Source organism: Miscanthus floridulus, chromosome 14, assembly GCF_019320115.1.
Source record: "Miscanthus floridulus cultivar M001 chromosome 14, ASM1932011v1, whole genome shotgun sequence".
NCBI lineage: Eukaryota > Viridiplantae > Streptophyta > Magnoliopsida > Poales > Poaceae > Miscanthus > Miscanthus floridulus.
Window position 1 is genome coordinate 96,815,061 of NC_089593.1, and position 23,213 is coordinate 96,838,273.

At 40.6% G+C, this 23,213-nt stretch overlaps 1 protein-coding gene and 2 long non-coding RNA genes across 3 annotated transcripts; 1 reads left to right on the forward strand and 2 right to left on the reverse strand.

The window, feature by feature from the left end:
* Positions 1 to 1,389: 1,389 nt before the first annotated feature.
* On the forward strand, positions 1,390 to 2,812 carry LOC136504069 (protein FAR1-RELATED SEQUENCE 5-like). The gene is made up of 4 exons (XM_066498947.1): positions 1,390 to 1,646; positions 1,704 to 2,241; positions 2,425 to 2,650; positions 2,733 to 2,812. Exons 1-4 carry the CDS (start codon positions 1,390 to 1,392, stop codon positions 2,810 to 2,812), a joined length of 1,101 nt encoding a protein of 366 aa, XP_066355044.1.
* A 3,614-nt stretch (positions 2,813 to 6,426) lies between these two features.
* On the reverse strand, positions 6,427 to 7,410 carry LOC136504415 (uncharacterized). The gene is made up of 3 exons (XR_010770885.1): positions 7,136 to 7,410; positions 6,667 to 6,783; positions 6,427 to 6,561 (listed from the first exon to the last, which is right to left on the reverse strand). It is a non-coding gene; the product is annotated as an uncharacterized lncRNA (long non-coding RNA).
* Positions 7,411 to 7,471: 61 nt separating this feature from the next.
* LOC136504366 (uncharacterized) lies at positions 7,472 to 8,279 on the reverse strand. The gene is made up of 3 exons (XR_010770865.1): positions 8,178 to 8,279; positions 7,909 to 8,061; positions 7,472 to 7,816 (listed from the first exon to the last, which is right to left on the reverse strand). It is a non-coding gene; the product is annotated as an uncharacterized lncRNA (long non-coding RNA).
* Between the last annotated feature and the right edge of the window lie 14,934 nt (positions 8,280 to 23,213).

A 23,213-nucleotide genomic window follows, 5' to 3' on the forward strand; every position in this document is an offset into this window, starting at 1 on the left:
CGGGATGGAGAAATGGCAATCGTCGCTGATGATGATGGAGCAACGACAAGCATAGCTGATGATGATAGATCTAAAATTCAACAATACCATTGGCAAACTGATATATTCAATAACATGGACATTGATGAGGTACATAAAAAATGATCTCTTCAACTATTTCAGTCCACACTGAAAAAAAATATATTTTATTATAAATCGCATTACTCAGAAACAAAGACTGTTGCTAATATATTTACAGGTGCAGCATGAAAATCAAGATGACCAACCAACAATGGGAGAAAATGACTTGAGGATCATAGCAGTAGAACCAACAAGTTCAGATATTACATCAACAGTAACAGATGATAATGAACATGTAAATGGCAGCCAGGAACTGACAGAGGAAGAGATTGAAGAATTCATCAAAAATGAGCAGGTTGCAGCATCTGAAGGCAATAATGCACCAATCAACAGCAAGTACACCCCACAGCTATCGATGGAATTTAAAAGTAGGGATGATGCTCACCATTTCTTCAACTTCTATGCGTCCTAGCTGGATTTCAAGTTGCCATAACACATACAACAAGAACTCAAAGTAAGAAGAGAAATAATGAGGTAGTCAAAGTAACAATGAGATGCACTCGTCAAGGAAAAGAAAAGGAACCAAAGTGTTTAGAGCAAGAAGAAGCTGAAGTAGACAAGGATGTTGGAAAGAAACCGGTAAGAAGAAGGAAAACAAATGTTCAGCAGAAGTCAGATTGTCCTTGTGTTATGATGGTGAAAGAAGAAGGAGCTGTATGGAAGGTTAAAACTCTTGATTTGGAGCATAATCATGAGCTATGCCCTGGAGACAGGGATCAACTATTTTCTGGTCACAAGTATATGACAGAAATGGAAAAAGGACTTATTAAGACTCTGAATGATAACAATATCCCGACTAGGAAGATGGTTTCTATTCTATCGTATCTTAGAGGGGGGCTTACAGCTATACCGATGAAAAAGAAAGATATCAGCAACTACATGACAAGGCTGAACAGAGAAGTTAGATGATCAGATATGACACAAGTACTGGATTATTTCAGAAAGAAACAAACTGAGGATCCGTCTTTCTTTTACAAGTTTGATTTAGATGAGGACAAGAGAGTGAGAAACTTGTTCTGGACAGACTGTTCTTCTATGAAATATTATGTAGATTATGGAGAATGTGTAAGTTTTGACACAACATATATGACCAACCGATACAACTTACCTTTTGCACCATTTGTTGGAATCACCGGACATGGGCAAAGTTGCCTTTTCGGATGTGCTTTCCTGCATGATGAGAGAGTGGACACTTTTAAGTGGGTATTTCAAACTTTCCTTCAAGCAATGGGAGGAAAACACCCTCAAACAATCATCACAGACCAAGACATGGCGATGAAATCAGCAATAGAGCAAGTCTTCATAAACACAAAGCACAGAAATTGCTTGTTCCACATAAAGACCAAATGCTACAATAAGAATGTCAAGGTCTTTGCAGCAAACGAAGGACTATATGAAGACTTCGAAGATATAGTGAACAATAGTCTAACAGTGGAAGAATTTGAGCGACTTTGGAAGAGAATGATTGAGGAAAGAAACCTTCAAGGGAATAACTACTTTTCCAAGATGTGGGAAATGAGGAAAAGGTTTATCCCGGTCTACTACAAAAATGACTTTTTCCCTTTCATATAGACCACATCCAGGAGTGAGGCAACAAATGCGAGGTTCAAAGACAATGTAGGGCCAACCTATAGTATCATCAGCTTTCTGAAAGAGTACAATCGGATTGTTCATACCATAAATCGAGCAGAAAGGCTAGAGGACAGCTATAGCAAGCAGAAAAGGCCAAAGGAATTTATATTCAGCTACAGAATGTCCAACAAAAACATATTCAGCTACCATATTCAGCAGCAGGCACAACAGCTATACAACAAAAACATATTCAAAAAGTTTCAGCTACAACTGAAGACAACATCAAGGCTGAACTACAGGGAAACTGAAGATGGAAAAACATTTGAGGTGTGGCAAAAAAGTAACCAGATTCAGGAGGTTCATAGGTTCAGGAGATATACAGTAAACACTGAACTAACACAAGGAGAAGAAGAATTTACCTACATATGTGCAAAATTCAGCAAAGATGGCATACTCTGCTCTCATATCCTGAAAATAGTCATTGAAAAGGAAATCAGCACAATTCCAGACAAATACTTCTTAGACAGGTGGAGAAAAAAGGATATGAAGGTACATGTTGAAAGACAAGAAGAAGAAACACTTGAAACAAGCTCATTGTTGAGATTCAACATATTATCCAGGAGATCAACAATACTGAATTCAAAAGGATAAAAAAATGAAAAAGCCATGGAATACCTTATGGCAGAATTCGACAAGATAGAAATCAATTTAGATAGAATGCTATGTGCTCAGCAAACAGGTGAAGCACAAAATGACCAGCAAGGAAATGAAGAAGGACAAACTATAGCAACACAAGCTAAAGATCCACAGACTGAAATAGATGATCCAGAAAGAATTCAGAGAAAGGAAAGGCCACCTAAACCTGTCAGAATGAAGACACATATAGAAGAAATAAAGAAGAAACTGGTGGCAGCAGAAAAGAAGAAAAAGAAGAAAACAAATGACACAGACAGTGCAGGTATAAAATTTAAGGACATACAAATAGAATTTAAATCCAAATGCAAAAATTCTTATTTATGTGAACTAATAATGTTTTGTAGGCTCCCCGGTGAAGCCAAAAAGAAAGAAGAGGAAGGAAACATCAAATGGTAGCACTGAGCCCGAAGCCACACCACACTAAGGACACGGTGATCAAAGACATGCAGCATTTCACAATGATCAGCAGATAGAAGCAAAATTTAAGTAGCCAACATATTTATGTAATTTATGTAATGAGCATGATATTACAGACATTAAATTAAATTATGCTTACATCTAAAATTACATATGCTAAGAACTACAATTGCAGTGCCCAATATCTGCAATTTATATTATCGGTGATTGCAATTGTGAAACTCCAATTTATATTATCGGTGATTGCAATTGTGAAACTCCAAGTAGTACAGACATTAAATTAAATCGGTGGTTGCCAATAATTGACAATTCATAAATTTTCAAATTTCCTTCAACTGTAGCACAACAAAACAACTAAAGATGATTTCTATCCTATCATTGTCATGGTCTGAACAAGCCTAATATACTGAACACACCAAAATGTTGTTGTTTTAGCTTCAAGCAGAACAGACAAGAAAAATCCCTACGCTGTTCGCATCCAATTAGAATCTTCATCAGAAAACACTTATGAATGTTATCTTAGAAAATACAGAATATCAAACATAGTCGATAGTTGACAGGATGCTCATATTTATTTAGAAACCAACAAGAAGAATAGTAACAACCAAGCCAAATAATTGAACTTGATGACATCATACACTATTGGGAGTTGGCTGCTTGTCATGAATATAGATAAAGTGTTATCCATTCTCCTCCACTAACCACACACACAAAATTTGAGGGACAAATATATAGATTGGATGTAGTAAGCACCTACAAATTTGAGGAACAACCGAAGTGCCTGTCACCTCTATCTCTTCAGCTCGGTTCTTTTTTCAGATGGGAGCAAGTACATTCTCCTGCATGCAACCAACAGAGTAACTAGTGAATTAGTCTCACCACAAGAGATTACATAAATTTTAAATGACAATTTGATGAAAACTTTCCAGATTTACTTAGCCTTCACTTATTCAGACATACTTGCAGAATATATAGATCAACTAGCACAAAAATGACAAAATCACTGATAGATGAACAAGCACTGCATGCAAAACGAGATCTACAGACAGCACCAAAAATAGCTCAAAAAAAATAAAGTTAGCAAGTGGGCCTAACCAACACACGAGACCCCACCGTTCCACTAACATGAAAAATAAAAAAGGCAACAAACAAAAGCAACCACTACAACAGATCTGCAGATATAATCATAAAGTACTACCTACAAAATGCAGCTACCAAACACATCAGAGCTAGCAAATACATCTACAAAAATGCCAGCCTTAGCAAAATCGTAACCCCAAAAACTAGTAAACTTATATTACTGAGTGCTGACAAAGGAAGTAGTGACCAAATAGCTAGTACAGGAAGTTCTGGGAACGAAAAAGGTACAGTCTTACATGATCTGCCTCCTTACTTGGCCAAAATAAGGTTCAATAGTTCAGCACCCTCACATAGTCTGCAAAAATAGAAGGTAAGACTTAAGAGTTGGTTTTGTGTATAAAGACAAATGGTGACTGTGGTGACTTAAGACTTAATATTTAAGAGTTAGTCTGCAAAATAAAGAGATGGGGAACATCTATTTGAAATCACAGGATCATTTATGCCATTATTAGCTACATTTTAGAACAAGAAAGGTCCTAGGTGTGTGCTGGCATAATCACAATAAACAGAATACAATTTTTACTACAGAAAAACAAAGACAAATATTTCAAATGTGTTACACAAATCACAAAAACAATTTTTTTCTATGGAAGGACAAGGACAAAAATATGGTGTGTGCTAGCACAAATCACAATAAACAAAGGATAAGGAGGCAAATAGTTCAACGCCAGCATATTGCATACGCTCAGAATTACAATTGCGGTGCCCGATACTTGCAATTTCCATTATAACTTATTGCAATTTACTACTTATAAATGTGCAATCAATAAATGGATACTAAACACAGGTTTCTTGTATAGTATAATAGAGTTAAAAGATGTGAGTTCATGATATTCTACTACAACAGCCACAAGATAGCCCAGCTATCCAAAACCATCAGCTACTAGTTTGAGGTTCAATTAGCTGAAGCCAGCATGCTAAACTATCAAATGACTTTATCGGGTAATTATGATGTCAAAAGAAATACAAATGTATTAGCAACCATCAGACAATCAAGTACACAAGTAGGAAATTAACATTAGGAGAATAGGTTAGCACATTAAACTAAGATAACAGAAATACAATGAGTGTATCGTACCGCCTTAGCCACCTTGTATTCGTTAACAGCCTTGTGAGAAGTGTAGGAGAACTTGGTGTTAGGGCCCAATTCAGGGACAATAAAATGGCTGTAAAAGTAGAACAAAGTTTGTCAGAAAAATATTCAATACAAAATCTGAAACTGAAATTACCATTAGTAGCAGGCAAAGGACTTACTAGTTGGTGTCAAACCACTTGGTCATCTCCATAGCAGGGACAGTGGCATTGCCCCTGGCCATGGAGAAGTAGGTGTCAAACCCAATCTCTCCTCCAGTCCATGAGTAGCGCTCTGGGACAGCGCCGAGCATGGCGGTGTGTGTTGACACAAATCACAATTAACAGATTTCAAGATGTGTTAGCACAAACAAGTCACAAGAGACAATTTGGAGCACACAATAACAGAGAAAGCACACACTAACCAGATCAGACATCATCTTTAGAAGAACAAGAGGGACCTCCACAAATCTCAAGCTTGTCCTTGTCTTCGCTATCAAAGGTTACTACACTGACACATAGTGGACAAAAATAACAAACAAACAAAGAAGAACATAAACTTAGAATAATGGTTCAAAAAACAGTTAACATCAAGCATCCAAACAAACCATCCAACCAAATATTATCATCCACTTTAGTTTAGCCTCTTGACTGTAGATTAATATTTACAACCATTTCAGCACCAACTATTCTCATTAACGTAGCTGCTTCATTACAAAGTACCATGCACTCATAGCATCAACCTACACACTACATGACAGGAACCTAAACACAAGATCCAAACACAACACGCATGTCATGCTCTCTTATAGTACTGTTCGTAGACCTGAGAAAAAAATATTAGAAACAAAAATCAATTGAGTACATGATGGAACAATACACAAATTGACATTGCAACTAGTATTACCTCAGCATCATATTTCATCACTTTAGATTGACCATCTTCAGAACTATTGTATTCATTGAAAATCATGTCATTGATGTACTTGATACGAAGATGCCCAATATCAGCTTCACAAAACTTGTCCATCAAATAGACATTTAGCTCCCAAAGCTCTAGATTCTTCATCGCAAAGATACCACTATCATTGCTAAAGCTGAAACAAAGATATGAGAAAGACAAGACAGAATATTATAAGCACCACACAAAATGATATGATCTAAAAAAATACTGTACACTACCTACTTCTCAGTCTGCTGAGGTACATCTACATAGATTACTTCATATCCATGGAACCCAAAGTCAATTTGAACAACTTCACTCCAGACTGTGGTCAAGTTTGGTATCTAAAAGCAGGTAGAGGAAATAATTAGAGTGCAGATATATATTTTTTCTTATTTGAACAAAATTTCACATTGCATTCAAACAAAATGATGTGAATCCATGTGCTACTGCCACTTTACAAATTCATCACAGACAGCTTTATGGAAATGTGAGTCTGCTCCAAAATGTAGAGTACAGGAATCCAAGATTACAATCAATCTTCGAGTGATATACACAACAACCACATACCACCGATCATGGAAGAGAATTGGAAAATAAAGCTGACAAAATAACGCAAAATGAAAAGGAAGGGATTATTAGCACAACTGCAATGCACACAACATATGTGCTAAAGCTTAAAAAAATTAAAAGAATATGTTACTCACATATTGGCTGTTTGCTAATGACCTTGCACGACCAGCACCCTTAAAGCATTTCACTGCATTATCATATAGCTCCTTCTCCTTGCTATCATTAGGACCGTGATTTCCAATAAAATAGTCCTACAAAAACAGATTGGTCAATATTATTTTATTTGATATAGTTACCACATGTAATTGAGAAAAAAAAGAGAAACAAATGACACTTACACCAACTTTAGAGAAGAAATAATGCTTGTAAGAATTCTTAGGGTGTTTCCTATGGAATAACAATCTGCACAAAGCATTCACTACAAAGTAATGGACCTTTCCTTGAGGCTTAAGAGAACTTGCAAGTGCACTTAATTTCACAACCACTTGCCCATAATCAATTACTGCAAGACTGAGACAAATAAAAACAATTCATAATTACTTGATTCAAGTCTACTCAAGAGTGGTGAAAACGGTAAGGACGTTGTAAACATTGAAAACTTACTTGGAATGTTCAGTTTCTGCCATCTTCAAAACAACCTCATATATGTCAGTTTCAAGTCTGGAGACTGTTATCTTCGAATGAGGCATCATATAAGGGCTCAACTTGTATTTGCTTGGGATCACTGTCCTCCTAGGATGATGAACAGCTAACTTTGCACTAGAAGAGTACCAAGGACCTTGGTTTGAAAAGGACTCAGAGTTGTCTGATAAACCATTGCTTCCCATACTTTTTGCAGAAACAGAAGTCCCACTTCGATGGGATGGAAGAGGTGTAGGTGCCTGCAAAATCAAGAAAAAAACATAAACTTGTTCGAAAATCATAAACTAAAAATTGACATAATAGGTACCTCTATTATGTCTGATTTAAAATTGACATAATAGAGGTATAAAGAATGGGACAATAGAAATGCTTCTATTGCCTTCATTGTCTATATATACACCACTAGTACCGCTAAGGTACACTAGAGTATCGATACTACATGACTGAGAGCACTTGTACTAGCTATTACATGACTGAGAGCAGCCCCAACTACTAACAAATTGTTCCAAATTGATAAAACTACAAATCCCATTTTACAATGTCAATGTGTACTCCAGAAGGGCTGATTGCAGCTAGAGGAACAGGAGCAATTGATTCTTCAGGAGTCTCAGTAAAAGGTAAAGACTCCATTCGCACAAGGTCCTAATCAAGAAAAACTACGATATTAGTTATAGAAAAGAGGTCACAAGATATGTCACAATACAAAATTGATCCAATCTAATAAACAAGCTTACAGTTTCAACATTGTCATTTCTTTCGGTCTGAACAGTTTCCTGATTGCTCACATTACCGCCTCCACCAAATGGATTAGACCTCATCCGGTCAACAAACGTCCAACCATCTGATGCAGGGCAAAATTGGAAGTAGAAGCTGCTCTCGGATTGAACCTATCAAAGAGTGAAAGTAACTCAAGTGTTAGTACAATAAGACAAGTTACAAGAAACTCTTTTTTTGTTCTATGACTTCAAACAAAACAAAAAAACACAGAAAATACAAAACTCACATTTAGTTGGACATTCTGATGTGTAGTTGGAGCTTTAGAAGGTAGCACTCGGGCTTCTCTTTGAAGATTATCATCTGAAGTACAAGCTGTACCAGATACTGGATCGACAGGACGCCTCAGTTTAGGATCTTCAACATAATTTCCTAAATCATCCTCATCATCAAACATTCTAAAAGATGGCATGCTAGGACTATTAAAGTAGGGAGCATTATTCTTCATACAAGGTTTCTGAACAGGTGCTTTCCCTGCTTTATCAAATACTAAATTGGTAAAGAAGGTTCAAACTTACAGGTGACAAAGAACAGATATTGCACATGTCAAATACCATAATTGCAGTATTTCAAATCTTCGATTTACTGCTAACAAATGTGCAATCTAGAAATAGGTACTAACCAGTACAATCCAAAGCAGGAGTTGTATTTTCAGCCAGTTGAGTATCTTTTGAATGGCAGGGAATTGTTTTTGGGTCTGAAACATGCAAATTAGGACTAGAAGCATTTTGGACATTCTTCACTGCACAAAGACCTTGATCACTCTGATTCAGAGAACCAATAGGATTCCTTCTACTAGATGCATCTCCTGCACAGAGACCATTCTCAAACATGTGTCTTATTTGTATCATAGATTTTGTTAAACATTTTTTCATCAGCAGGACAAACCTGGAGTGTTCTCAATCGTATCGGTCGAGGGTCTAGCAGCTCCACTAGTTCTTTCACCTACCTAAATAATGATAATTTAGTCAGCTCCAATAAAAAACAAAAAATACTTGAACTGAAATAAATTGAATGTGATCTGAACTAAACCAGACGCAAATACACACAAAAAAGATCCAAGCAATAATCCAGTAAACCAATGTGATCTAAACTAAACCTAGTGCTTTACATACTAAACTGAAATAAAATCGAACACTGATGGATAGAGGCGATACACAGCCTTATGGTGTTAAAAAATAGAGCTGAAAATAAAAATTTGTGAGGTGCACACACAGAAAAAAAACAGCAAAACACAGAAACTCACTTTTAGTTCAAGCTTCTGATGTTTGGTTCTAGCTTTAGAAGCTAATATTTGGGCTTCTTCAACAAGTACAGCATTATCCTTTGTACCTCCAATTCCAGCATGATCCAGTACACTTGCCTAAAATTCACAAATACATATTATTTACTGCTAATAATAATATGCAGTAGCAAGAACCCTTCAACTTTGTCACAATACATATTATCTACAAAAGGAAAATGAATAAGATGTAGAAACATTGACCTCAACATAATCATCTTTTCTGCAACTGAGAGGGGATTTTCCAAGACCTTGAGATAGTCCATATTGAGTCCTAGAAGCTACACTATCAGGAGTGGAAGTTTGTGACGCATAGTTTTTCCTCTTCCTCTTCCTTCTACCTGAATCTGCACCTCAAAAATATTCATAAGAGTATGAACAAGAGATACAAAGTTAACTCAATGCTCAAAAAATGCTACAAAAAACACTTTATGTACCTTGAGCTGATGAGTTATTGGAAAAAATAATTACAGTTGCCTGAGAAACACCATAATTGTCACTACCAAAAACATTGTATGCACTATCTGAATTAATTTTTTCCAGTCACAGAAACTTCTTCATCATTATTTTTAGTAGCAGCAGCCATTGTCGGATCAATAACTTCCACATTAAATACACCAGCAGCAGGCAATGTGGCATCCAAAACATCTTCCACAATGGTATGAGTTGAAGCAGCACGCATTGAGGCTTCAAATTCATGAGCCATTGCATCATCTTCTTTGTGACTAACATTGGCTGGAGAAGGGATTCCGGCAGTAGAATTCTCAGGCAGTGGATCATCATCAACTACACGACCATGACGGTTTTTCATGTACTGGAACATTGAGATGACAAGTTTATCAGGGCTCCTGAAACCATGTGTTGTGTGATGTTCTTGGAAAATGCCACACAAAGCTTCATTGTCCTGTCATGTCAAATTAATAGTAATTTAAAATGGCAAAAATAGCAATGAACTAAACCACACAAATATTAAACTAAATGAAATACTCATGAACATACTGAACAAGGCACCTACTTGTTCATCAAATAATCTACAATCAGTATACAGAGAATCCCTAAAAGAAGCACAAGCATCAACCGGTAACAAAGATTCAGCATAACAAGTTTCCTCGATAGATTTGACCTACACAAAAATTATAGTTAGTCAGTCAGTAATCTAAACAAGAACAAAACAAACATGACAACACTTATAAAACCTCAAACCAAGACTTACCGGACGCTTTCCAAACTTATCAGTAGAGACACAATCATAAGAAGCATATTTTTTTATCATAGAACCTTTCCAACATAGAATTCTTGGTAGATTTGGGGGAAGCTGGTGACAAGATCCGAAGTTTAGGAAGTCTAGATAGTAAGCCTACAAGAAATTACAAAGTGGTAAGTAAATACATTACATATAGATGACCCACAGGTTCACAGACTGACGGACCTTCCAAAGTGACAGCCTAACAAGTACTAAAAAAATACTCACATCCAAAAATACAACAATAGGAGCTAATCATGAGACCCACAGGCTCGCAGTACAAGTACCCACAGGTTCGCAGTACAAGTTCAACGAGCAAAAGGGGTAAACTAGCTAGATAGGTGAAATTGGTTAGACAAATTTATTAACTGTCATTTGTAGTGCTTAAATTTATTCATGGTCAAATTTCTAGTAAAAAAACTCGCAAACTAACAATTTCTACAACAAAGGCACTGACTATCAGCTAAAAAAGAAAAATTCAAAGAAATGACTCACAACTTCGCTTCAGGGCAACATGTGAACAACAAGCTTAGAAACAAAGTCCGAAGGATCTATAGTATCAGATACATTTTCACATCCCACGGCTAAAAACAAGCAATGGAAAAAAGACATACCGCAAAGAAGTATATGCAGCCACCGATTGTCCTTCTTTGCTTTTTTCTATATAATGATATCGAAGCAAACAACTATTCAAATACAAACTTGGACCAGTCCCAATCTTTCACAGTCGAAACATCAATCAAAGCACCTAGATACTTGGGGCTGAGAAGAGTACTTGAGTTTGGGCACAGGAAAGTTGACAATGCAACAACCATGAAGTATCGGAAGATGTCGTCATTAGACAAAGTGTTGCCTACCAACTTGTTGCCAAAGGTCTTAATGAGGGGCAAAGAAGTCTCATTGATTTCTTTAAGAAAATTGGCCTTTGCAGACTCATCTTTCTTTTGCCTGATGTCTTCACCACCAATTGGAATCCCTAAGAAAAGGTGAACTGACTTTGCAGAAAAAGGGACTACTTTGCCTCCAACAAGTATATCACAATAGTTGACATCGACTTGATCCACAATCCATTGGACAAAGTTTCTAGGCACTGAACATCCATCATCAAGCAAGATCCCAAATCCATGATCCCTGATGATCTTTTTCTTACACTCATCCAATTCTCTTATTTTCTCTCCAAAATACTTGTTATTGCACCTGCTTCCTGCTTTAGCAGATGAGCTCTCACCAGCAGTTGATTTTCCTTTATCGGTGCCTTTAACATCTCTAAGATTCTGAAAAACCGATGAAAAACTAAGTTTCCAGTTATCAAACTAATCATCAGTTCACTAAACATGGTGTCAAAAAAAGCACATGCTACTGAATTTACCTTTCTAGCACACTTCTGGACTTCAGAATGTCTTGATTTCCCTTTCTTCTTAATAGACTTAACAAACTAAATAAACAACATCAATAGTTAGTTCATAAAAAACATAGTGGCATGGACTCATAATAGTAACTTAACTGCTGGAGGATAAGAACAGAAAAGGTTGATATGTGCAAATGAGAGACAGACTGATGTCCTACTCCTATAACTATGACATAGTGAAGGTAATAGTACAAAGAGATACAGAAATATGCACAGTTCAGTCTTAAAAGATTTAGAACATACTCTAGAAAATGCTCCTTTCAGATGCTTTAAAGCCTGGACTGCTACAGCAGGATCAATATCATCATCCAAGGAATTTACATCCTAAAAAGACAACAACAACAACAACAAAGCCTTTAAGTCCCAAACAAGTATCATATTATAATACACAAGTGCACAAACAAAACAAAATCAAGTGAACTTAGTACCTCGCCAACATTCATAGAATCAGAGTTGTTTTCTTCTTTAAAGTTCGTAGCAAAGTCATCCTCACTCTCACCATTTCCAGAATCAGTATCAGAAAGAAACTCATCATCATCCATGGCTACATAACATAACAAAAAAAATTGGTTAATGACCTCATTGCTAGCTGCAGCCAATAAAGGAAGAAGCAAAACAACTAGCTCGAAAAGTAATTGGACGCTTACAAAACAAATAAAAAAAATAACTGAGAGCCTTCCTGAAAAAATAACCTGAAACTCCAAGATCACTGGAATAACTAGAGCCAAATATATTATATATCATAGTTCAATATAATAATTACAAGCCAGCAATAGCTGGTATTCATAAAAAAACCAATACTTATAATATCAACTAACCAAACTACAACTCAACATCATCACCATCGTTTACACTAGGATACCTATATCGGCACAGAGGGCACGACTTATCGCTACCAAGCCACTCAAAAATGCATATCTTGTGGAAGACATGCATACAAGGCAGCACCCTCAGTGTCTCCATGACAGCCTCTAAAGCAGCTTCGTCATCGTCCTCTTTTCTGATATCTAAGACACCCAAGCAGATAGCATAGACCTCGTCGTCTTTCAAAGGCAACTCTACTAAAATAGGTTCCCTTTCAACGCGAGGAGCTGACGATTGAATAATAGGGGGACATGAAGAGCTCCGCATGTGCCTATCCATCTAAACTCAAACGATCAAAGATGAAAATATTAAATCAATGTGTTTCACTGGGAACTACAAATATTGCATCATCTATGTCAGACCGCAATGTTGTACAATAGAAATGAGATGCACTCCTTAAAAATGTACTGTCCAGTCCCAAATAGCCCATCCAGAAGAATATCGATGCCCTAAAGCAAGAACAATTGCATGCTCCAAGTTAACTAAAATTGCATGCTCCAAGAACAGATATTGCACATGTTACACACCGTAATTGCAGTAGTTGAAGTGTGCAATTTACTGCAATCAAGAAAATGGTGCTTCTAAATAAAGTAATAGAATAAAATAACAGTTCAGTAGAATTCTAATGCAGTATATAATCAAACAGGCACTTTAAAAGAAATGACAAAAAAAAGATACTGGATGATAAGCATCCTACCGAATCAGAAATGTAAAGTTGCTGAATTCATTCATGACTTTGATATCATGAATTACATTTACAGTTGCTGAATTAACAGCCTATCCTACTTCAATTCTTGGACCAAACACAGAAGTTCAAAAATCATGTCAATATCATAATTACTTGATAAAAAATCATGTCAATATGACTATAACAGTCCTCAATCACCTTAATTCAAGTCTCTTGTGAAATTGATAGAAATTGAAAAGGGACAACTGAAAACATACAAACATACAAGACACAGAAATGATAGGACTCGCTACAATATTATTACCTTGCTGACAGCCTTCAGTGGATACCCTCCTCCAAGCCTTGGATCTCTACAAGCTAGGGTTACTAGCCATCAACAAAAAATCAGGATGTCAACTAGCCATCAACAAGCTTGATGTATAAAAAAACTTAACGTATCACTAGACCACATAGGATGAACATAAAAGTTTAGCATATAAGATGGACAATCTCTCTTGTGCCTAGTTACAGAGAACAGAACCACAACAACTTAACGAATCACTGCATCATGCAAACCCAATCTTATTAACAAATGATAGGTCACAAAAACTCATAAACAACACAAAAACTCACAAAAACCCAATCTTATTAACAAATGATACAAACCAGGGAAGAACAATAACTCATAAACAACACAAAAACTGAATCTGATTGAATCATTAGTTCAATAACTCATAAACATCAAACAAAACCCAATAACACAAAAGAACAATCCATCAAACCAAACCCTAATTAACAAGTTCATCAAAAAATGAGATCTACACAGAGCCCGCAAACCAAACCAAACCCTAACAAGGACTAACAGAACAAACCATAGATGCATTCGAACCTCACTGTCGATGTTTCACCACCGATAGCCTGCCACGGGGGTACCCAAGGCAGTATGTTCGGGCTTCGGCGTATGCTGAACTCGATGGTTAACGCAAGAGACAGTCGATTTATCCTAGTTCAGGCCCTCGATCGTAGATCGAGTAATAACCTTACGTCCAGTCGGCGTTCGCCTTTGCGTTGGATTGATTGTGATATGTTGTGTTGTACAATTGTCATCCTTCTCTCTCAGGAGCCCTGCCCTCCTTTATATAGTCAGGAGGCCAGAGTCCTAGTCGGTTTACAATGAGATTTCCTAGTAAGATTACTTAATAGTTCTACTACTAAGATTACATGGGAAGAATCCTAGTTGAACTAGATCTTCTCTCTCCCTTGTGGGGTATCCTGTGGGTCCCGCATCGACAAGCCCCCGAGCACTTCATGGTTGAACTCTGAAAGTCTCACTTTGCTCCTTCAAGTCTCGTTGAGTAGGAACAAAATGTCATCCGAGTGCTTTCTGGAGTGAAACCTTGTAGCGCTTCTTGGGATCTTCGAGTGGTGAGTACTTTTTAAAGAAAAAGTACATCTATCTAGTTGTAGCCCCCAAGCCTCTTGCTATTTGGAACAAGGAGCTGGAGGATCTTGTCTTGAAGTTGCTCTGATTGTTCGTTGAAGTTTTATCAAAAAGAACTCGAATATGGCTCGTTCCGGGTTCTTTTTGTCGTAATGTCTTGAAGTGGTCTGCGTTGAGGAAGTCTTTTGGTGACGTGTGCTTTTTTGAAAAAAAAGTGCACTCACTGAGTGTAGCCCCCGAGCCTCTTGCTATTTGGAACAAAAAGTTGGAGGGTCTTGATCCTTTATGTTGTTTGAAAATTTGTGCTCTGAAGTAGTCCCCGAGACTTGGATTATGTCATCATCCGAGTAGTTTTTGCGGCATCTTTCCGAAGCGGCCCTTTAGTCTTGGATTAAACCATCATCCGAGTAGTTTTGCGGCATGCAGCCTCCGAGCTTATGTCCAGGTTCTTTTTGGGTGAAATTACACTCACTGAGTGTAGCCCCCGAGCCTCTTGCTTTTGCTTGCAAAAGTTGGAGGGTCCAGATTCTTGTCTTCAAAAAATTCTGGGGCTATGTATCCCGCAACCCCGTGCTTTCTTCGAGTTCTTCTCTTTAGAAAAGAAGTCGGATGAAGAGTCTTGATGTGTCGTCGTCGTTGTAGTCTTGAGTTTCTTGTATTCTTGGTCCTTTGTCTTTGGTTCCGAGCCTCCGAGAGTAGTTGAAATGAAGGCCGAGCTCCCTAGCTTAGTGTTGATTAAGCTATGATGCTGGCCGAGCCCCCGAGCATATATCCGTGTTGTTTTGTTCAGGGAGAACTCGGATGCGAGGTTTTGGCGTATTCTTTGATAGTCTGCTGTTGTCATATGTAGTTGTATGGTGGAGGTTGAGTGTAAATGCCTTTTGTTCACGGGTTGTACTGTGCTGGTATATTCTTCCGAATATGCCCGTCTTCGAGTATTGTTTCCTCTCACCTGAGTCATCCATTATTGAGTCCTATCTTTTCACTATGTCCTTTGTTAGGCTTATTTCGTTGGTACTCCTAGTCCATGTGCGCCGCTCCTTTGGTCTATAAATACTGTCCCAGAGTGCTTGTTTTCATCCATTGGACATTCTGTTGAAACCTTCGTGGTCATGAACATGGTAGTTTGTGAAGTAGAGCAGCCCCTGGGCATATTTTGTAGTTCCTGTGTGTCTTGTTGTAGCTGGAGGAAGTCTTGTGATAGGGATTAGAGGTAGGCTAATCCCGCGACAGCATTGTGCCAGGATGTACGTGGTGGTAGTTGGAGGAAGTCTTGTGATGTGGGCTTCATTTCTTCATCTGGCAGTTCTGGGTTGATCCTCATCGCCGGTCTTGAGACTGTCCGGTGCAGATCAACACCATATCCAGCATCACATCGGTCTTGGGTAGACAGATGCCCACTGGCCTTCTCTGCTCCATGTTGTCTTGCCATGCTGCCGATTTCCGCCTTGGGTGCACTGCGTCCGTCCTTTGAAGAAAACAGTGTAGCTGATGGCGGTTTGTCCTTCCGAGTAGCAATTTGGGACACGTAGTCGTTCCAGAGCCTTGCCGTGTCCGTGTTCCTCTTTACTACTTTGCTTTTCGTGGTGCCGAGTTCGTTGGGTCTTGTAAGATTTGTAATCTTCTATTTTTGAAGTCGCTTGTAATGTAATGAATCTTGTCTTCTGAGTTGTCTTTTACTTTTCTGTTGTGATCCCTGTCGTTCATGAGATTATCGAGTTCTTTCTTAAATAACCGGGTTCTTTTGTTCCTCGTGAGTTAGCCCTTTCTTTCTTCTTTCTTTCTTCTTGGTTTGACGGGTTGTTCTTGTAGCGATCTAATAACCCTGCCGTGGTGCTGGACGGATAAGTCTAAAATCTACCCGTTGGTTTGTATCGTTGTGTGGATTTGTGCCCTCCGTCGTTTTAGCTGCGTCGGTAAATGGACCGTTGCGTTCCCACACTGTGTTTTAACGGGCCTTGTGGGCCGTTTGTATCACTGAAAAATCTATTTAAAGACCTTTTATCTTCCTTTCCCTTGCTGCACAGCTCTTGCCTTTAAACCCTAGCTTTCAGAAATCCACTGCCGTCATCGTCGCCGTCACCCGAGCACCATCATCCTAGCTTCATCTTCCTTAGTGCCTTTTTTGCTTCCGCCAGTTCATGGGAAAGAAGAAAACCTCAAGCAAGTCTCAGGAGACCTTCGTGGACGAGGACTCATCCCTTTCTTTGATCGAAAACTAGGAGTTCGTGGCCATGAGGGCTGCTCAGAAGGTTTGGCCAGCTCCAACAACAAGCGAAGACCAGCTGCGCGAGCTCGTTAGCGACAGCTTGATCCAAGGCAAAGTCAACGCTGAATGGAGAGTTCCGGGCAAGCATCGGGTTCCAGCTCCGGGTCCTGGTGAGATTGTCCTCTTCGTTTCCTTTATCCGCGCCGGACTTTGCCTTCCTGCTTCCGCTTTCCTTCATCAGTTTCTTGGTTATTTCGGGGTTAGTCTGAACCACCTAACCCCCAATGCCGTTCTCCATCTTTCTGTTTTCGTTCATCTTTACGAAGCTTTCCTTGGAATCCCTCCTTCTCTATCTCTTTTTCGCTTTTTCTTTCGTCTGAAACCTCAACCCCACCGTGAAGAAACCAGCGTTCTTGGCGGTTGCGGGATTCAGTTTCGCTAGGGTCTCAAAATTAAGTTTTTTGACTATGACCTGGTCGATTCTGTAAAAGATTGGCGTGCCGAGTGGTTTTATGCTGCCAATTTGATCCCTTCCCTTGTCGTCCACTCCGGATCTGGTCCTGTGGTGAATGACTGATGGGATAAGAAGCTTGAGTCACCTGCTGAGATTCAAGCGATCCAGCCACTCCTTGATAGGATTAGCATGCTGAAACAGCAGGGTTTGACCGGCTTTGGTATTGTTTCGAGCTTTCTTCGTCGCCGGGTTCAGCCTTTGAAAGAGCAGGAGCATCTTGGCTTTGAGTATTCAGGGGCCGAGGATCCTTCACGCATGGTCCCAGCTCTTGAGCTGACCGGTGAGGAGGTACTCGAGCATCTCCAGAAGATGCTGAAAGGAGTGAGCGTCATTCCTCCTGCTGTCTCTGAGTTCTCAGCTAACAACCCGCCCCCAGCTGTGAGTTATCTATCTTTTTGTTTGAGTACTTTATGTACTCTTGTTGCATCCATTCTTGCTTAGCTTTTCTTTGTCTCGGTGTTTTATCCTTTTTCGCAGGAGCTTGGGTGGAACTTTGTCGACCCGGTCCCTCTTGATGTTCTCCCCGCCGTGGCGGAGACTGGGGATAAACTTGCTGGAACTTCTGCAATTAGTAAGTCCCAAACCTCTACCGCCCTTCCTGGGGTTTCTTCCGGATTTGTCGATGTATATAAAGAATATGTTCCTCGTCTAGTCCCTCGCGGTCCTCGCAGTGTCCCAAAGAGGGGGCGAACGGATGGGTCTTCATCTGGCCTGCCTGTCTCCAAGAAGCCTCGCAAACCAAGTACTCCCTCAGGTACTCCAGTTGTTGCTAGCATGCTCTTAGGTGAGCACATTTAATACTCTTTGTTCCTTTATTTTCCTGTCTCTCTCTCGAACCGAGTATTTTTTATCCTCTTTTCAGCAGGTGCTCTGGTTTCCTTGGCTGAGGAAGAAGAGGATGATGAAGTACCCCTCATCATGCGGCGGTGAGTTGTTTTTCATATTCCTGTTGCATTGAATTTCTCTTCTTTGCCTTGACTTTTAGTCTTGAACTATTTGAAGTAATCGGAGGTCGGGTGTGAGTTCTTTCGAGGCTCCCGTGCTGACTTCTTCTGAAGCTCCGGTGTCGAGTTCTTTGGTAGCCTCGGTACCGAGCTCTACCACTCATCTAGTGCGGAGTTCTTCCATGGCTCCAGCCCCGGCTTCTTCCGCGGCTCCGTTGTCGGCTATCCCGCTCCCGTCGCCGGGTGGCGGGAACGTTTTCGCCGTCGTGGTTCCCCCCTGCGAGGCCTTCTCTTGGCTTCACGAAGAAGAAAGTGGTTGGGTGAGTAGATTCTGGCTTTATCTTTTTGGCTTCTATCGGTGCTTCCTTTTATCACTTTTCAGTGTTTTGTCTTCTCTCATTTCTTCATTGACTTCTTCTCTGCCTCCCGCCGTGCCAACGAGTTCCGAGCCTCAGGACTCACAACATTCTGTTGATGAAGTTGCTGCGGGGGCTTCAGAGCTACCTGGCGAAGTTACGAACTTGGCCGCTCCGGAGGTGACTGTGGCCGTCGCGCCGGGTTCTTCTGAGGGTTTGGCTCCGGCTTCCCTGGAGGTTGCTTTGGTCATTCCTTCTTCGCCCCAGCCGGCCTCTCCTTCCCCTTCTCTTGCTTCCGGCGGTCCCTCTTTTTCCGGTGACGTGGTGCAACAGTTCGATGCCACCCATCGGTTATCGGAGCTGACCACAGCCTGGGGGAGCTTGTCGACCCTCGTGACTTCTTTTGGTGAAAAGCTCCAGGTAGGTTTTACTACCACTCCTCTTTTGCATGCTTGTTTTTCTTCTGTCCTTACGCCTTGTTTCTCTTTGCCTCTTTTTGCTCAGTCTTTCTCTCGTGATCATTCTGACTTCTTTTTCTCATCTGAAAATGAGAGAAAGTTGTCTTCGGAGGTGGACGCTCTGAAAGCCAATCTCGACCTCCTCCGGGCTGAGTTGGAGACAGAGCGTCAAATGCACCAAAAGGAGGAGAAGATCCTTCATGCCCAGGTAGTGGAGACGGAGAAGCAGAGAGATGCCGCGGTGGAGTCTGCGAAGAATGAATGCAAAGGTGTCGCAAGTTCTGCCTGTTTCTTCTTGTATTTTGACTTCTTTTTTCGCTAACTTGTTCTTCGGTGTCTTGTCTAGTTCTCCGAGTTGAGAAGCAGAAGCTCTCGGAGAGTATCGATGAAATGAAGGCTCTTGTCCGCTCTAGTCATAATAAGGCTGAGGAGGTAACTACTCATGCTAAGGAAGAACTCGCCCTTGCTAAGCTGATTAGGCGTGGAGCTGACAGAGATCTTGTGCATGCCAAAAAACTATTGAAGGCTTGTCCGAGAAGCTGGCGACGGCCACCGAAAATTGGAACATTTTGTGGAAATCTTTCGTTCAGTAGCTGATGTTCTCCGGACTCCAGCGGATGACGGGCAATCTTGGGCGCAGTTCATTCCCTGGATTCCGACTCGTTTCCAAGAGTTCGCGAAGAAGTGTGCTCAAGTATGTACCAAAAATGTGCTGGCCCAGGTCCGGGTCCTTGCTCCGGAGGCGCCTCTATCCAAGATAGCAGAGGAAGCTGAAAGCCAAGAATACCTTGATGCCGTTGAGAGGATGGAGCCTGAGGTCGAAGGTTTAGCCAGTAGGGTTGTAGACAGTCTAAATATTGATATTTCCCTTCCTGATGACAATGCCTGATCCGATTGACCAGCCCCTTGTAATATTACACTCCTCTTTAAATGAAGATTCTTTATTTTCGTTGATGTATTCTTTGCCTAGGTGTGGTCGAAGTTACTTGACTCGCTGAGTACTTTGTCCCGTTTTCGTCTCTGCTCCGCAAACGACTCTGTGCGTTATCCTGACGAGACCCCTCGATTTGTCGAGTACTTTTCTTTTCTTCCTCTTTTGTGATCCGTCGATTGCTTTGTCCACGCTATGTCTTGTTAGATGTAAATCTTTATATTGACAACCTTTCGTCCGCGCTATGTAAAAACGACTCGGCATAGAATGTTGCCTTGACGAACTTCGGCATCCGAATGCTTTTTTGAGTAGCGCTTGTGCTTTTCTGAAGAAAAAGTACATCTATCTGGAAGCTTAATTTTGGTCGACTAGTTTTAGGTGTTAGCTTTTAGCTACCTTCATCGGTGGGCTCAAGCGTCTTTTCAGCTATTTTGCTCTCGGCCGGGATGCTCAGGCATGTTTTCAGTCATTTTGCTTTTTGTTTCGGGTGTTAGCTTTTAGCTACCCTCATCGGCGGGCTCAAGCGTCTTTTCAGCTATTTTGCTCTCGGCCGGGATGCTCAGGCATGTTTTCAGCCATTTTGCTTTTTGTTTCGGGTGTTAGCTTTTAGCTACCCTCATCGGCGAGCTCAAGCGTATTTTCAGCTATTTTGCTCTCGGCCGGGATGCTCAGGCATGTTTTCAGCCATTTTGCTTTTTGTTTCGGGTGTTAGCTTTTAGCTACCCTCATCGGCGGGCTCAAGCGTATTTTCAGCTATTTTACTCTCGGCCGGGATGCTCAGGCATGTTTTCAGCCATTTTGCTTTTTGTTTCGGGTGTTAGCTTTTAGCTACCCTCATCGGCGGGCTCAAACGTATTTTCAGCTATTTTGCTCTCGGCCGGGATGCTCAGGCATGTTTTTAGCCATTTTGCTTTTTGTTTCGGGTGTTAGCTTTTAGCTACCCTCATCAGCGGGCTCAAGCGTATTTTCAGCTATTTTGCTCTTGGCCGGGATGCTCAGGCATGTTTTCAGCCATTTTGCTTTTTGTTTCGGGTGTTAGCTTTTAGCTACCCTCATCGGCGGGCTCAAGCGTATTTTTAGCTATTTTGGAAGTCATGACAAGACATGCTGTGGATGAATATCATCTTTATTGATCATGAATATAAACTAATACATATGTTGTCGAAGAATATCGTCCTTCGTCGATTGTGAATGTTGGTCCCTTGTGGCTTGTATATCTGTTTTATCTTGAGTTGTTTTTCTTCTGGAGAAATGAGGAGAACGCCTGCACCGGCTCCGCCTAGTTTGAGTGACCCATCAAAGTACATCTTCCAGTGGTCAAGGATTGTATCTGATAAAGGCTGCTGAATCTCTGTCCACTCGGCCACAAAATCGGCAAGGGCTTGAGATTTGATTGCTTTCCTCGGGGTGAAATCGATGTTAAGAGCCCCGAGTTCAACTGCCCACTTTGATATGCGTCCCGTCGCATCTCTGTTGTGTAAGATGTCTCCGAGCGAGAAGTCTGTCACCACGGTAATCTTGTGGTTTTCGAAATAGTGGCGAAGCTTGCGTGAGGTGATAAGTAGAGCGTAGAGTAGTTTTTGTACATGCGGGTACCGTATTTTTGATTCAGATAATACTTCGCTGATGTAGTATATAGGTCGTTGTACTTTATACACGCGTTCTTCTTCTTCTCTTTCTACGACTACTGCCATGCTGACCACAGTAGTAGTCGCCGCAATGTATAACACTATGTCTTCGTCTTTCCTTGGGGGTGTGAGAATTGGTGAGGATGTGAGGTATGCCTTAAGTTTCTTGAAGGCTTCGTCGGCCTCCTTTGTCCATTCAAACTTGTCTGTCTTCTTTAGTAGTTTAAAGAAAGGTAACCCCTTTTCACCGAGTCTTGATATGAAACGGTTGAGGGCCGCCATGCATCCTGTTAGTTTCTGTACATCTTTGATACTTCTAGGTGGACCCATTTCTGTTATAGCTCGAATTTGCTTGGTGCTGGCTTCAATCCCGCGCTAACTGACCAAAAATCCGAGTAGTTGTCCTGAAGGAACTCCGAATACACATTTATTTGGGTTCAACTTCCATCTCCATCTCTTCAAGTTTCGAATGTTTGCTCTAAATCTTCAATCATAGTGTCTGGGTTCTTTGTTTTCACCACTACATCATCCACGTATGCCTCCACATTTTCACCGATTTGATCCCCAAGGCAAGTTTGGATAGCTCTTTGGTATGTGGCACCGGCGTTCTTTAGTCCAAATGACATGGTCTTGTAACAGTAAGCACCGAACGGAGTAATAAAAGATGTCTTGCTCTGGTCTTGTTCTTTTAATGCGATCTGGTGATACCCTGAATAGCAATCGAGAAAGGATAATAGTGCAGACCCCGCTGTTGAGTCGACTATCTGGTCAATGCGTGGTAGCCCGAACGGATCTTTTGGGCAATGTTTGTTGAGATCCATGTAGTCGACGCACATACGCCACTCGTCTGTGTTCTTCTTCTACACAAGGACCGGGTTTGCTAGCCAGTCCGGATGAAGGATTTCTTTGATGAATCCGGCTGCCATTAGTTTTGTGATTTCCTTTTTAATCGCTGCCTTTTTGTCGGGTGAGAATCGTCGTAGCCGTTGCTTTATAGGCTTGGAGTTTTCATTAACATCAATTCTGTGCTCAGCCAACTCTCTTGGGACACCTAGCATGTCGGCCGGCTTCCAAGCGAAGATATCTTTGTTGTCCCGAAGAAAGTTGGTGAGCGCGCGTTCCTATTTTGCTGAGAGGTGAGCACTGATAGTTGCTGTCTTGGAGGTATCGCCAGTACCCAGGTCGATCTGCTTGACGTCGGCTTCTTTTGGTGGCGTGATGATGCTGGGCTTTTTAGCTGGTATTTCTAATTCTTCTTGGCTTATCTCTGTAGCAATTGTGGCTATTTCTTTTCTACTTTGGTCATCTTGTGCTCTGGCT

What these genes read in the sequence shown, in the direction of transcription:
- LOC136504069 (XM_066498947.1), top strand. Translation starts at nt 1,390, where the DNA reads ATGGCGATGAAATCAGCAATAGAGCAAGTCTTCATAAACACAAAGCAC. An exon ending in ATGTGGGAAATGAGGAAAAG is followed by an intron (nt 1,647 to 1,703) that starts GTTTATCCCGGT and finishes GACCACATCCAG; the next exon opens with GAGTGAGGCAACAAATGCGA. An exon ending in GGAGAAAAAAGGATATGAAG is followed by an intron (nt 2,242 to 2,424) that starts GTACATGTTGAA and finishes CTATGTGCTCAG; the next exon opens with CAAACAGGTGAAGCACAAAA.